The sequence below is a fragment of the Micromys minutus genome (assembly GCF_963924665.1).
Source record: "Micromys minutus genome assembly, chromosome: 2".
Classification (NCBI taxonomy): Eukaryota; Metazoa; Chordata; class Mammalia; order Rodentia; family Muridae; genus Micromys; species Micromys minutus.
Window position 1 is genome coordinate 55,556,072 of NC_137971.1, and position 16,613 is coordinate 55,572,684.

At 47.7% G+C, this 16,613-nt stretch overlaps 1 protein-coding gene across 2 annotated transcripts in view; it reads right to left on the reverse strand.

Annotated features, from left to right (window-relative positions):
• The window catches only part of SHANK2 (SH3 and multiple ankyrin repeat domains 2), a gene marked incomplete at both ends in the record, with an annotated part of 372,055 nt that overhangs the window by 274,083 nt on the left and 81,359 nt on the right, over positions 1–16,613 (reverse strand). The window contains 2 exons of one of the 2 annotated variants that reach the window (XM_080911816.1): positions 1,830–2,000; positions 2,664–2,730. In XM_080911816.1, the coding sequence (XP_080767942.1) occupies positions 1,830–2,000; positions 2,664–2,730 (238 nt within the window). The remainder of the gene's footprint in view (positions 1–1,829; positions 2,001–2,663; positions 2,731–16,613) is intronic. The other variant, XM_080911817.1, reaches the window with a different exon arrangement.

A 16,613-nucleotide genomic window follows, 5' to 3' on the forward strand; every position in this document is an offset into this window, starting at 1 on the left:
CTGGGACCCCAGAGCAAAGGATGGTGCCGCACACACATTCAGGGTGGGTCTTCGTGTATCAGTTAACCCAAACTAACTAGAATCTTACTCATAGACACACCCAAAGGTTCGTTTCCATGGTAACTCTAAACCCTATTAAGTTGACTGTCTCAATAACCACAGAGGAGGTCAGGTTATCACAGACCAGAGACTGCAATCGTGTCGAAAACCAATGGAGGCCGAAGACCACCAGCACCTCCTAGCATGGGAAAGAGCCTGGAGAAAACCCTTTCCAGAGCCTTGAGGAATGACCCAGCTGTCAGTACCTTGATTCTGACCTCATGTCCCTTTGAATGGCAGAATAAACTCATTATCTTAAACAGCACAGCCAGCCATCATTTGTCATCCTCGGGAACCTATGTGTGACTAGTCCTCCTGTCTGAATAAGCTTATGAGAGATGGGGATGCCCAAGTAGGTCCTGAGACACAAAGGTGGATGCCTAGCCTCCGAACCACCAGAGGACATTAGCATAGTGATTTCTGCAGCACCTGGACCTGTGGAGTCAGACTCGGTGGCTGCCAGGGTGTCTGCATTCCTCACACGCTCTCAGGAAACCCAAGTACACCCTGTACCAAATACACCCTGTGCGACGCTGGCTGAGGAGACCAAGAGCTGCCTCGTGCAGCTGCGTGGAGGACATAGTCTATTACAGAGAAGAATGAGTGGCTCCCTCGCTGTCTCAGCAGATCAAATGCCAGGCTGACAGAAAACTCGATGGCACTAGGAGTGGTGGGACATCAAATAAACCATCTAGACCAAGTGATGGCCAGGACACAGGAGAAGGAGGCACTGTGACAGCAAAAGTGACAATGTGCACCACTGACAAGGTTGAGCTGAAAAGCACATGTCTTTTTCGAAGTAAGTAGCCACTGATCTCCAAGTCACATGATTTCTAAGGGACATAACATCTACAGTCCTCTGACTCAGTTACCTCTAATCCCTCATATTTCTGTGGACATTCTTTTATGTGCTGAAGGAGACAGATTGTGTCTGCAGCTCCCTACAGCAGACTGGTGTCTTAGAATACAGATTCCTACCAGAGTCTTGTTGGGGCACCGGACAGCAGTCAAAGCTGCCCTTTCAGAACCCTGAGCAGTGAGTGACTCTCTCCCTCAAAATGTTACCTTTCCTCTCAGCCTCCACAGAGCAGTATTAGTTGCACCCCAATCTGTGAGGTGTCCTGCTGGCTGGAACAGCACTGACTTTGACCTTATAGGACACTCTGGGAAGAAGTTCCCAGGACTGTCATATCTGAAAGGGAAGTCATTTCCCTCAGAAGTGGTAAAAATAAAAGGGGAAGTTGAAAATTAATATAGGACCTGTGGATGGTGCAACTGTTTCTGCAGTTGGTCAAGGTGAAGATGGATACTTGTGAGCAGAACAAGATGTCTACATCAGGTGGGACACTTGGAATTTGCTCACAGCTGGTATGAGGCTGAGGCAAGCAAGCATAGGGGACAGCCTGGGAACCTGGGCTCTGCTTGGTTTGAGCTCTGCTTACATCCCTCTCTAACAACACTGATGCTCAGAGCAGGGTACAGGGTGACACAAGCCCATCATCTGGCTCTACATCACAATCCAACCTCCCACACAAGGCAGGTCCCAGCCACATTCGATGCAAGACACACATTCGACATGGTGAAGACGTAAAAGCGAGACAGTTTCGCTCACTCCTGACACCCAAAGGCAGGGTGAGAGCTTAGGCAGTGAGAGGCAGATGCCATCTGCTTCTTCTCAAGGCCCCATCCCAGAGCCCCTCAATGGGGCAACTCCACCCTCAAGGGCTCACCACTGCTGCTCCAGTGGGACTGCTCCCCGCTGCAGGTCCTGTGGAAGCCCAGCGCAGGAGGGCGCAGACCAGCTGGCTCATCCTTTGTGCAAGACTGGGCCCAGCCCATGGTAGGACGGTGGGAGCAGGAAGGAGCCCCTGAGATGGCCCTCCTGGCTGGCACAAGGGGTACTAGAAAGGGGAGGGGGACACCAAGTAGAGGTGACAGGAGGGCAGAAGGGAGGACCTCACATTCTTCTTCCCTCTCAGTTGTTGCCCATCTACACATGAGTCTGTGATTTTCAATAAGCACATCTAAGCCAGCTCCCCAGTGAATTTCCTCCTTGGGACCCAGACAGTTTCTCTGACTTGTTTCTGTAGATTTTTTTTTAAAGACTGCTTGAGAACAGTTTGGGGCTCATAGCGAACTTGAGAGGAAGGTTTAGAGATATCTCCCAGTCCTCCCCACACCCCACGCACCTTCTCCCCTAGGGTCAGAATCTCCTGCCAGTGTTGCTAGACCCTCACCATCTGCAGAAATGCACAGCTACAGGCATACATTTTAAATCAATATTGGGGGAAATCAGGAGAGTTGAATCAGATGGGAACCCTTGACCAATCCCCAGCAGAATTCAAACGCCCCCATTCCTGAGACCCTGTACACTTTACTGTAGCAGGTACTGTCAGGAGAGAGGAGAATGGCCAAGGTAAGTAAGTATATTGCTCATCCCCAACGGTCTTCACAACCCTCCCCACTCTCAGGGAGGGACTCCCAAGGCCGAGAGCTGGCTCTACAAGCAGTCCCAGGAGGATCTCAGATGACAACAGCCTTGGTTTCTCACCAAGCCTACTCACCAATGTCTGTTTCCTTGTGGTTCTTGATGTACTCTGCGAGTTCAAAGTTCCCCGCTATTATAGCCACCTGCAGAGTGAAAAATCACAGAATTCAATGTCAGCTGCACAACCATGGTTCTCTATGTGCTTACACTGTCAAAAGCGGTTCTCATTTCACGTCTGTTGCTGTGACAGATACTTAGAGAAGGAAGGGTTTATTTGCCTTACAATTCTAGGTTACAGTTGTTAGAAATGGGTCTCAAGAAAATGACCACACAATCCAAAGCACTCCAGCAGGACAAAAGCTGCTCCCACTGAAGCAAGCGCGCAGCAGGGGTCCCACTGTATTTTTATTCCCAATGTAAAGGGATCTTGTGCCTTACCCCAGTGGCCAGAGCTCAGCCTCACATTCTTATCTGCCTGGCTGGCTAATAGCTGTGCAGTTTCTAGTAAGAAATAAAACTTGAGTATATGTTTTGATTTCAAAAAATACAAACCAACCATGGCAGAATTTTAATTTCTGCTAAATTGGCTTTTTTTTTTACATGTAGTTTTGTCTTATTTGATAGAAAAGAAAATATATTTTGCTTGTATTTCCCACACAGTCCATTACTAAGGGGAAACTGAGGCAGGAACTGAGATCAGCCCACAGTCTGGAACAGAGGGAGAATAAATGCATGGATGCTTGCTTCTACTGAGTCAACTTCTTGACTCTTACACTGTTCAGGACTTCCTGGCTAGGGAATGGTGCTGCCCACTATAGGCTACATCTTCCCACAGCAATTAAGAATCAAGATAATGCCCACAGGCTAACCTGATCTAGATAACTCCTTTCTTCCTGGTGATTCTAGATTGTGTCAAGATGACAAAGCTAACCGCCATAAAGACCCAAGCCAGGGGAAGCCTGGCCATAAATACTCAGCAGCCACATCATGACAATGTTGTTCCACTGAAACTTTTGTGTGGGGGCAACTGTCTGTCCAGAGGCATGGGGACAGTCTGCAGTGGCAGCAGGGGAAGGGAGGGTCTGTGAATTCCTCACTGCGGACTGTGTCCTATGTATCAGGAAACTGGGCTGCTATTCCATCCACTGCAGGAGTTGTTCAGTGAGGGTTAATTATGACAGTCAACTTGACAGGGGAATTTAGAACCTCCATGGAGAGAAGCCTCTGGACATGTCTGAGGGAGTTTCTAGATTGGGCTCATTGAGGAGGGAAGATCCACTCTGAATGTGGGGAGCACCATCCCATGGGCTGGAATCCCAGGCTGAATAAAGAGAGAGGAAGTAAACTAAGCACCAGCACGCATCTGCTCCCTGACTGCAGATGGAATGTGACCAGCTGCCTTGCGCCCTGATGCCACACCCTCCCACCATGGTGGACTGTGTCCTCAGACTGTGAGCTAAAGCAGAGGCTTCTCTCCTTACATTGCTTTTGTCAGGTGTTCTGTAAGGGCAATGACAAAAGTGACAATAGTCCCCACTTTCTGACTAGACACAAGTCGTCCAAATGTTCTTAAAGCTCCCTAAACATAAACTGTTCCACCCATGCACCCATGTGCACAGGCTGGGTGTGCCACTTAATGACAGAGAACCTGTCTAGCAGGAACAAATCCCTGAGCCCCACCTTCTGTTGCCTGCCACCTGACTGTCAAGAGCACCCATCAAGTGAGACCAAGTATCCAGTGAATGGTCCCGGATCCCTAAATAGAGATCCTTAGCCAATGCCTACACTGCTCTAGAACCCCTGGAACGGAGCCATTGTAAGTACACCCACAACAGACAATAAAATGGAGGTTCAGAGTCATACACACCTACACTGAACTGACATCACAGAGGAATGGAAAGGAACCCCGTGGGGGTGGGTCTCCCCAGGAAGAAGCAATGCTTGAGGCTGCAGCATTGACTTCTGTTTCCAGCTTCCTTGGTTCTATCAGAAAGCAAGCTGAGCAAGCCAGTAGACCATCATGGCCTCTGCATCAGCTCCTGCCTCTAGGCTCTTGCCTGTTTGAGTTCCTGTCCTGATTTACTTTAAGTAAGGTAAACAAACCCTTTCCTCCCCAAGGTGTTTTGGTCATTATGTTTCATCATGGTAACAGTAACCCTAACTATGACAGGTCTTAAGAAAAACGATCTCAAAATCTTAAGTATTTTGGTAAGGCATAAAGTTTTACTTCTGCAGAGGGGAGTGTAGCTATTCTTAAGCAAGGTCCCCCGTGGAATTTTATTCCTAATGCAAATTATCCTTCTGCCTCCCTCTGGGTGGGTGGTCAGAGCTCCGCCTCTCCTTCCTACAGGGCTGGTTGATCTAAAGCAGTAAGGCTGATGAGTAGTAGAATGTGATTTTCAGCAAAGAAGAGTGAAACCTTGGGCAGTAATTTGATTCAAGAACTTCTGATGATAGAGGATTTCTGAGTTCCTTCCAAGTTGCTTCTTTAAATTATTTTAAGAGGAGTTTTTTTTTGCCTGGCTTTCTGATAGAACAGAGAGCAAGAGCTAGGTGTGGTGCCTTCTTTTACTAAGAAGGCAGAAACAGGTGGATCTCTAAGTTCAAGGCCAGCCAGGACTATGCAATGAGACCCTGACTGAGAAAAGACCATACACTTCATTGACATTTCCCGTGTGTGGGGGGTGGGTATAGATGTGTGGGTTGTTTGTTCTACCTTTTAAGAGCCCCAATGAACACAGATGGTAGGACTAGAAAAAGAGGGTAGATGGCTTTGAAACCATTACACACTGCAAACATTTCGCAGTGTGCACTGAAAATATAAATTTTAAAGGAATTCATTTTTTCTCATCTGTATTACCTACACAATAAATTAAATAAACACATACTCAATATGCACATTATATATTAAATACACTTTAAACATGTGTGTATATGTATGTTTAGATATAAAGTTGGCATGTCTATATCTATGTAAAGATATATGCTTGGCATGAAAGTAGATGTGGTGGTTTGAATATGCTTGGCCCAGAGGGTTGCATTATTAGGAAGTGTGGCCTTGTTAGAGTAGATATGGCCTTGTTGGAGGAAGTGTGTCACTGTGGGGTTGGGCAACGAGACCCTTTTTCTAACCAGGAGAAATCCAATCTTCTCCTGGCAGCCTTCAGAGGAAGATGTAGAACTCTCAGCTCCTCCAGCACCATGCCTGCCTGGATGCTGCCATGCTCCCACCTTGATGATACTGGACTGAACCCCTGAACCTGTCAGCCAGACCCAGTTAAATGTTGTTCTTATAAAAGTTGGCTTGGCCATAGTGTCTCTTCACATCAATGAAATCCTAACTAAGACAGCAGGAATGTTTGGAAAGAGGAGGGAAAAGTAGCTCAGGGAACAAGGTCACAGTGTGGGGTGAAGAGAACCAAAGCTACATGTATTTGTGTGAAAGCACAACAGCAGACCCATTACTTTGTACATTTAAGTCACACTGATGAGATGCCGACAGAGGCATTGTCTCAGCTGGAGAAAAGAGGGCATGCTAGGGGAGCTTGGGAAACCCATCCCTGCTCTACTGTGGCACAGAACTTGCTGGAAATGGGTTCTAGCACTCTGTAAAAGGTGGACCTGGCAGCAGATGAAACTGATTATTAAAGCTGAGCAATTTTCTGGGCATGGCATTAGAGGGGCAAACATTGTTGTCACCACCGCTCATGGTGACAGGCAAAGGACAGGATGGGACCACATGGCAGAAAAAAGCCAGGATGTAAGGTATAGCAGCTTCATAGCCTGTCTTCATTGGCAGAATGAAAGGCTTATTCACCCTGCAGTAAGGAACTATCAGTACATGACTGGAATGGCATTTCCTAAAGGAGTTGACAGGGACAGAAGAGATGCACCTGCTGCCATCTAGGCTACCAAGATGGAAGCTTCCCCATGGTTCTGTGTGAAGTAATTATGTCTACTATGCAAATGAAGTTGGTGTAAATATTTATGAATTGCTTGCTTGTTTCTCTCTGGGGAATCTCCAGGCAGCAGTGGCCACCTAAATCCCTCCAACGCTGCCTATCCATGCTTCCAAAGATGTCTTCAGAGGGAAGGAAGCAAGGACCAGAGCTCCATAGCCTACTGAGATAGATGTGAGAGACATAGCTAGATGTGAGAGAAGGCAGGAGGATGCTGTCTTCTTTGATTTTAGCCATGTTTTTCAGTAAAAATAATTCAGCAACAGCACAAATGTCATAGGTGCTTGTTCCACAGAGTGCTTTGAGCTGCTAGGTAGAAGGGGAAGGTAAGAAAATGGGAGAGGGGGAACCTGTCTATCACAGAGCTGGATGTGCCTAAGCCAGTTAGTTTTTGTCAACTTGGCACTAACTAGAATCAGCTGAGAAGAGGAACCTCAACCGAGCATAGGCCTATGTGTAAGCTGTAATGCATTTTCTTGATTGATGAGGGAGAGTCTGGCCCCTGATGGGTCATGCCACCCCTGAGCTGATCGTCCTGTGTTATATAAGAAAGCAGGCTGAGCCAGGCATGAGGAACAAGCCTATAAGCAGGGTTCTTCCATAGTCTCTGTTTCAACTCCTGCCTCTAGGTTCCTGCTTTAATCTCCTGCCCTGATTTCTTAGGTGACTACATGCTAATCCATGAGACAAATAAATTCCCTCCTCCCTGAGTTGCCTTTTGTCACAGTTTTACCACAGCAACAGAGAATCTAAAATGTGTGGCTCAAGCCAATCAGGGCCAGATCTTCCCCTACTCCTGGCAGGGCAGAGGATGTGTGAAGACATTTCACCAACCACATGTTTAATGAGGCAGGTTGGAAGAACACCAGGCTGCTGTTCACTCCCAGTCACTAGCCCTCCTTGTCCTGTCTTTTCCCAGCATGAAGCCTATGCATGTGATGTCCACAGTGGGTGGAGATCTTCTGAGGAGACTCCAGGTCCCTCAGTAGGACTCCTTCATGGAGAGCCAGGGTAGATCTGATCTAACCCCAGATCCTAGGGAGCGCTATCTTCACAGGACACTCAGTGAACACACATCCCCTTCTCCAGCAGGATCCCCTGTTAAGGCAGAAAAGAGTGCTTATCTGCTACTGTCCACAGAGCTGACTGGCCAGCAGAGAGAGCATCCAGGAAATTAATCACCTGAAAAGGCACAGCTCCCATGTCACCGGATCCTCTAGCTATGGGGAGTGAGAGACATGTCATCTGTTTTCATCCCTCAGAAACTGACAAGCCTCTTCTCTGTGGCGCCTGAAACACTTACACTTAACATTAATTTCATCTCACGCTCTTTGAAGCATGGCTTCTAAATCCATAACCTGCCAATCACACCCTACGAGTCAGGCTCACGGAAAGAGACTCAAGCTCACCCACGAGGCTCAGACCACGCCCAGGAAAGATGACATTGCTGTCACAGACAGCACGTGGTCTTCCCAGCCTGTTCTGTAGAGCTCAGAAAAGTGCTGCAGGCAGGTCCTCCCAGAGCCCTGCCCTTGCCAAGCCCCAAGATCTCCTTACACACCCAGAACAGCTCTTCAGTACTTCAAGGGGATGGAACACCACCCCAGAAGCATCACTTGGAAGTCCCTCTCCCTCTCAGCTAATGCTTACTGCAAATTTCTTATATTATGGTTTCAAGGAGTCATTTCACCTTCTGGGTTCTGTGCCGATTCCATCAGAAGAGTTTGTGGAGAGATATAAGATCCTGCTCTTTTTTTTTTTTTTAAGGATTTATTCATTGTATATGAGTACACTGTATAATGTCACTGTTTTCAGACACACCAGAAGAGGGCATCAGATCCCATTACAGATGGTTGTAAGCCACCATGTGTTTGCTGGGAATTGAACTCAGGACCTCTGGAAGAGCAATTAGTGCTCTCAACCGCTGAGCCATCTCTCCAGCCCTGGTCCTGCTCTTCTTGATGTCCATGGTACAGTGCACCCCACCAACCCTAGAACCAGAGACTCAAGGATGAGGCAGTGGAAGAAATCAGGGCACCACAGAGAGTGCCTGAGGATTGGGCAGGTCCTGCACAGCATAATTGCTGAATGCATAAGAGCCAGGTGTGTGGGGGCTGGAGAGATGGCTCAGTGGTTAAGAGCATTGACTGCTCTTCCAAAGGTTCTAAGTTCAATTCCCAGGAACCACATGGTGGCTACAACCATCTGTAATGGGATCTGATGCCCTCTTCTGGTGTGTCTGAAGACAGATTCAGTGTACTCATATACGTAAAATAAATCTTTAAAAAATAAATAAAAGAGCAAGGTGTGCTGTGGGCCAGGGGCTGGGCAACATAGCAGCTGGAAAAACTATTCTCTAAGGACCATATAGATATGTTAGCTGTCACCTCAGCCCACCCCAGGGCCCCTGCCTGTTTCCCAGCTGGGATCACTGTGAACTTGCTTTGTCCTAGACTAGAGTGCATGCTGAGCTACCCTTAAGGAGTGTGCTTATCAAAGCTGCACTTTGATCTTGGGCTTCAGCCTTGAATTGCTGTAAGAATTCAATGTGCGTGGTTCATAAGTCTGTAAGTCTCCAGGGTAATATCTCTTCTGCCCCACATGCTACCTAGGAGAATGCAGAGCTCCAAGAAACTCCAACAAGCAAATCTGGTTATGACGGGGGGGGGGGGGGGCAGCAAAGTGTTTTCTTGGCAACGATTTAAGAGAGACTGCCACCTTTGGCCTTGCCCCCTCATTCCCTTGGTCTCCTGCTGGAGGGCAGTTAGCACCCTGCTGTCACCACCTGCCTACTGCGTACCCAGGGACATTCACTCTGCATTGTGGATCTGAGCTTGCCCAAGCTAGGCCAATGGCTCTCTGAACAGCCTCCTTTAGATCCACAGAGGGCTGCCACTACTCCATCTTGCTCCAGTTTACAAGGATGTGCCTCAGCTAGCAGGTGGGCGGCTTTGCCATCCCACCCATACCCCCACACCCCCCATGATGGAGAAAAAGCCTCTAGAAAAAAAAAAGAGGGAAGCTCAAGGCAGCCACATCTCCTCTGACTGACACAGCAGCCTGGGGACACAGCAGATACTGAAGCAGGGTGCAGACATTTAAACACAAACTTCTTCAGTGAGTGGGGAGACTGAGTAGTGCCTGGCCTGTAAGCCCAGCGATCGCTGACCACCTCAGACAAAATCCAGTTATCATCTCCAGGATAAGGCCTGTGGGGTCTGTAGACAACAATGTCCTAGGACTAACAACTGTGACAGGGCTGAGGAGAGAGCACCCACCCTAGGCTGTGATGACTTTGATGAGCCATCTTACAGAACTAAAAGTCAGTCCCTAGCCACACACACACACACACACACACACACACACACACACTGGAGCACACATGCACACATTACATATACTACACACTAAATAAACATACATAAAGGAAGAGAATACATTTGCAGAGGAGCAAGCATTGGCACCTCCCCTAGGCACTCTATTTGCATATCATTTACATACTGATAGGTATCAGAGGTCAGCTAAAGGTGATCTGAAGCACTCTGGTTACAGGTCCTGTTCAACACTACTTCCTTCTCTATAAGGACATAAGCACTAGGGTGGTTGATCTGTTTGTCAACTTATTAGGTCTGGAAAGAATTAGGAGTTACACCCTGGGTTTGTCTGTGAGGGCATTTCCTGGAAGGACTAAGGGAGGGGAACCTCCCCATGAGTGGGCAGTGGCTTCCCATGGCAGCACAGATAGAAAGAGGTCCTGGGGAAAGGCCTGCTACCTGCCTGCCTTGGTGTTTGGTTGGGGTGTGTGTCTGTCCTGTTGCTCCTGAAACCACCCTTTGAGCTGTCAGAACCCAGCTTCTTTGGCCTCCCTCTATGGACTAGAGACAGTTCTTCAGGAATTGTCTGAGCCTTCAGCACCATATTGAGATGCTGAGGTGTCCAGTTTTGTGGATTTTTCAGCTACAGCTACAGGGCTCCCAGCATGCACAGGATGAGACAGTCACTGCTGGACTACCCCGACAGTATCATGTAAGCCAACCTAATATATGTGTGTGTGTGTGTGTGTGTGTGTGTGTGTGTGTGTGTGTGTGTGTTTGTGTGTGTCTTCTCTGTCCATCCCGGTCCCTCTCAGAACCCAAATACAAGCATCCATGGGGTCTAGCATATGGCAGGATCCTGGAACTGATTCTCTATAAACATTTAAGGATAACTACTCCTTAACTATATGCTGTCACAATACGTTATGAAAGGTTCTGAGCATTTCCGCTCTGGGCTTGCCCATGTGACTGCTGCAGGGTGGCAGGGCTGTCAGGTGCAGGCCAGTGTCAACACAGGTCCCAAAGTAGCCTGCGTTCACCTAACTTCTTCCTTGTGTCCTCCATCCTTCAGTAGGCCAAACTGACTCTCCTACATGATGACCCCAAAATAGACTCCCATGTCGCAAAACCCAAATTTCCTGAGTCTGGCTTTTGGACCTCAAGTAATACTGTGTCTAGTATAATCTCTTGGTCAAAGCATAGGATCATGATTTTATAGGAATGAACAGGGGAGGGAGATGTCACCCATTGATGTAATAGTCTGTATTTTGTTTCTTATTGTGTTCAAACCGTGTCTGTATGTCACATGTAGCATGAACATGCCACAGAGAGCAACTGGTGAGTGGGCCACCCGGATCAAGAAGAGGCCCAAGGGGCCAGAGAGATGGCTCAGTGGTTACGAATTCATATTCCTCTTGTAGAAGACTCAAGTTAGGTTCCTAGCATCCATATCAGCAGCTTATAGCTGGTACCCCGTTCTGACCTCCAAAGGAGGCGCGCACGTACACACACACACACACACACACACACACACACACACACACACACACACAATTAAAAATAAATCCTTAAAAAGAAAGAAAGGGGGCTGGAGAGATAACTTAGAGGTTAAGAGCACTGACTGCTCTACCAGAGGTCCTGATTTCAATTCCCAGCACCCACATGGTGGCTCACAACCATCTGTAATGGAATCTGATGTCCTCTACTGGTGTGTCTGAAGACAGCAGTAGTGTACTCATATACATTAAATAAATAAATAAATAAATGTTTTTTTAAAAAAATGAAGGAAGGAGGGAAGAAGGAAGGAAGGAAGAAGGAGGGAAGGAAGGAAGGAAGGAAGGAAGGAAGGAAGAAGTTCACAGTTACATGTACTCTGGAGCTGGAGTCCAAGACCATACTTCTCAGATGGCACTGCATTATCTGGTTAAGACAGCTTTACAGTAGGCATCGATTTTAGCGGTGTCCTTCCAAGGGATGCTGGGCACCATGCCAAGCTTCTAATTACAAGGGAGTCAGGTTGTTGGCCCAGCAGTTGGGGCCAGAAGATCCCATTTGAGGAGAAAATCAATCTTCTACAGTGACCTAACCAGCAAGCAAAGCAACACCATGGCTAACTGGTCTACCTTCATCTCCAGGTCCAGTTTCCAGAAGAGACATGAAAACCTGAACCATGGAGAACATCTGCCACCTCCTTGGAGGGTGGCCACCTGCCTGGTCCATTGTGCATAGGGGGATTCTATTCAATGGCACACAATTTCCTGTCCTTAAAAAAAAAATCTGTGGCAAAGTAAAATGTTGTAAGAGACCTCAGAGGAACACTCAAATCTGTCTTGGTCATTGAAATGCTTGCCACGTGAGTCCCTGAACTTGTTCCCTAGAACCATTGAAAATGGTGGCCTGTGTTTATAATCCTAGAGTTGAGGAGGCAGAGACAGGCAGAGATCTCTGACCCTCGATGGTTGGCCAACTTAGCTGAAATGGTGAGCTCCAGGTTCAGTGACAGACACTGTGTTCAAAGGGGGAGGGAGGACTGGAGAGCTGGCTCAGTGATTATGAGCAGAAGAACCCTGGCTGCTCTTACAGAGAACCTGGGTTCAATTCCCAGCACCTGCATGGTGACTCACAACCATCTGTAACTCTAGTATGAGGGTGTATCTGACTCCCCCTTCTGCCTCCACAGACACATCATACACATGCAAGTTTAAGCTCCCTCTGCACAGAGCTGTCTCCTAGGCGATTCCAAATCCAGCCAGGCTAATCATGAGGATGAGCCATAACATGATGAGCTACTGTATTCTATCACATGGCTCAGCAAGCTAACACATATGTGTGAATATGTTCTCATGAATACACACACACACACACACACACACACACACACACACACACAAAGACACACACAGAAGGTAAGGGAGGGAGAGCATCATAGAAATGTGGAAGCCTCCTTGTGGTTTTTATTCTAATTATCACCCTATCTTATATTACCCAAATGTGCCTACATATTTAGCAAGAGAATGTGAATTTCTCTTCCAACACTGCAATGGCTTTGAAGAGCACCTTCTCTTCCCCAGAGTTTCCACAGAAATCCAGCAACTCCCCAGTGTTCGCAGAAAGAGTCTCTAGAGGAGGTTTGATGGAAGCTCAGCTAGCGAAGGCTCTGCAGAGTCACAGGACATTAGGCTGTTCCCACTTGGCCTTGAGGTAAACATGGCAGGTTCCACTTGAGCAGGAGCAATAAGACCCAGAGAGGCTTCCGTCAGGGAAAGAGCTGTTTCCAGACTGGCTCTGACACTGTGACCATGAAGAAGGTGCTGGTCACGGCAATGACCACTCATATATACTCCACATATCGACTCACAGCAGGAGAAGGCTGACTGAGTGACAGGCGAGAAAGTGAGGTTTCCGTTCCCTAAAGGCAGACCTCATCCATTTGAACACTGAGAGGGGGGTAAGAGGAGTGCCATCATCCACATGGCCTCACTGGGCTCTAACAGCAGAAAACATTCCAGTGTTTGGGGCAAGGCTCAGCCTTCCGCTTGAGGAAGCAAGGAAAGGCACCTGATGAGATTGGCTTCGGAGGTGGGAAACAAACTCATTTTCCCAAGACCAAAGGAAGAAGTGATAGCTAAGATTAGTGTGTGGTGTGTGTGTTATCAGCATGTGTGTGTGTGTGTGTGTACACGTGTGTTCACGCAAGCGCCCACCCTCACACGTATGCATATGTGCTGCACAATGTGTTAGCTTGCTGAACCACATGATAGAGTGTTCGGTTCGGAGAATGTGACGGTTTATGCTCATTATCAGCTTGATTGGATTTATGATCCCTCAGGAGACACATCTCTGTGCAGGTGTGGGAGGGCATGTCCAGGTGGAGGGAAGATACGCCCTGACATGGCAGCCCCATCTCATGAGCTGGAGTGCTGGACTGGAGAAGGGAAAAGTGAGCTGAGTACCTGCATCTCTCTCTCTGCATCCTGGGTGGGATGTGACCAGCTGCCATCCCCACTAGGTGTCTTTGCATCCTCCACGGTCACGTCTTTTCGTGACAGACTGTGTACCAGGATCCACGATAAGACTCCTTCCTCGATTCTCTTTTGTCAGGCATTGTTACGGCAACACTGCTGCAGAAACACCACCATCGTTGGCTCGACAGCTCTTTCCACCCTGATCTCATGGTGCTCAAGGCACAAAGGTAGAGAAGCTGCAGCCATCCTTCTCATTGCCAGAGACTGGGTACCAAGGCCTAATGAGTGCCTAAAAACACAGACAGTGCAAAACTACACCTACACTGGGAAATTTATCTCATTGCTCAAAAGACCATTCTTGCTTTTCTCTGGCACATCCAAATAACCAGCAACCCTCGCTATGGTCGTGCTTTGGGAGCTATGATTAAATGAAACAAGAGTCACGTGAACTCAAGCTCTGCCATGAACCAAGAACCTGTGTGATGAATAGGCAGGTGCTATGCCATAGGGTTAACTCTGGACAAGGAGAATGGCTGTGTTCTGGGTGAAACAGTTCCGTGCAGTAGTGTGGCCCACTACTTGAAACTTGAGGCTCGTTTCTGAAAATATCCATGTCATAGTTTTGGGCAGAGGTTGGCTACAGGTGACTAAAATTATCTACAAGGGGTGATTCCCACTATTTTCAACTCACACTACACATACATGAACTTGTTCACATCATTTAGTGATGGAGGAAAGGCTTAAGTCATGAAGACCAAAATCGGGTTCCGCTGGGGACATACAAACTTGAATTTTGAGGGGTTGTTATTGGCTCAGCTCCTTCTACCAGTAACTGAGAAAACAGTTTCATGAACATCACCATGGCTCACAAGTCACACTGGGGAACAGCCCCTGAAATATAAACCAAAGTTATGCTGGACCACAAAAGCCAAGGCTGCCCCTGGAAACCGTTGCTGTTTGGCAGCTGCAGGTCCTAGAACGAGAGACGACGGAGCCTGGCTGACTCTGTTTCTCTTTGTCTTTGCTTTTCAGACAGAGCCTTGCATGTCACCCAGGCAGGCCCCAAACTCTTGTCATCCTCCTCAGCGTCCCTAATGCAGGTTTGACAGGCACAACACTCTAAGCCTCCCTGATTCTGCTGGTAGTATGTCTCTATGTCTTCTGCACTCTCCAGCAAAGAGAAAGAAAATGAAACAAAACCAATTCCTGCCTCCTCCTGTCTCACCAGCATCCCTGCAAAACCCTGGTATTTATAAATAAGTCCCAGAGAGATGAGGTCCTTTAGGGGAAAAGACATCACACGTTTAATGAGCTCCAGAGGCAGAGTAGAAACTCCTTAGGTAAAGGAACTGCCCCCACACCTTTGCTCATTTCCCTTGTCACTGTAAGTTGCTCTGTTCTGAAGATACTTAAATCCCCGGGGCCCACCTACCCTAAAACACATGGAATAAGTATATGTAATGTAAATGCCACACAATTAAATAACTGACAATTTCACTTTGACACCTAAAAGAATTTTTTTCTTAAATTAAAAGGTGTTTTCTTTACTAAAACCATCCCAAGAGCAGCTGCCCAAGTTCCTTCACCCATTTGCAGGGACAAATGGTATCACTGGCTTTTAAAAACGTCCTTGCAAATAAGTTAAAGCCACTAAAAATGTCAGTCAAGGATTCACAGTTTCCCACTTTGACATTTGGTGGCTAAAAAATGATTCAGGGGGTAGACATTGGTTCTAAAACCTGCAACTTCATACAGAAGCCCCTTAAATAGGCATCCTTTGTGTGTGGGTATGGGAGGCACGAGGGAGATGCTCTGGCAAATAAAGTGTTTTCATGAGGACCAGAGTTTGCATCCCTAGAATCCAGGTAGAACGTCAGGTGGGTACACCAGAGACGGGAGGATGCCTGGAGTGTACTGGCCAGACTGTCCCAGGAAATCTGTGAGCTCCAGGATCAGTGAGGGACCTTGCCTCAGAGAAATAAGGAGAGTGGCTGAGGAAGACACTGTCACCAAGCACTGGCATCACAAGCACCTGTGCATACGAAGGCATCAGGCATCTGCGTTAGGTGTGTCAAAGCATTTACTTTAAGAGCATCAAGGCTCAGCAGAGTTCAGGGTTCAAGTTGGTCTTCCATGCGGATCTATGTCCCTTAATTTCCATCAAGGTACACTGACCCAGTTGTCGTCTGATTGTTTAGGTAACATGTATCACACATCAGGGGAGTAAGCCCTGGGCACCAGTAAATATCCCAGGTAGCCACATGGGCAGATATCACTCCTAATCACTTTTTAATGGCGCCATTGACACCATGGAGCTGGCACAGAACACTACAGGTTGGAGGTTTGGGTTGGGGGCTGCTGGAGACAGAGCACAGACCCCAGCCTCACACAGTGGGTCTGCAGCATCTTCCCCAGAGGTCTCGATTCCATGCTTGTTGCTGCCCTAGGGCTGGGGTCAGCCCAACCACATGGCTGAGAAGAATCCAAGCATTTTGAAGCCAATCCTCTCAGGCTCCCTTGTCTCTTAGACACAATCTGTGTGAGGCCAGGGCAATGTTTATTAGCAGCCTCCTGGTCAGAGGCTGAGAAATGCCACTCACCCACAGATATCCCCATCCCAGAGCCCTTCTGGACTGCAGAGGAAGGGGAAAGGACCTCAGTGACTGATATCACTCCCAAGATGCCCTCTCCATTAAGAACTACATTTTGGATAGCTTTTCTAGACTTTTAGGAGTTTGTGCGAGGATCTGAGGGTCACCTAGTGATCCCTGGAAAGTTGGTCCTGGAG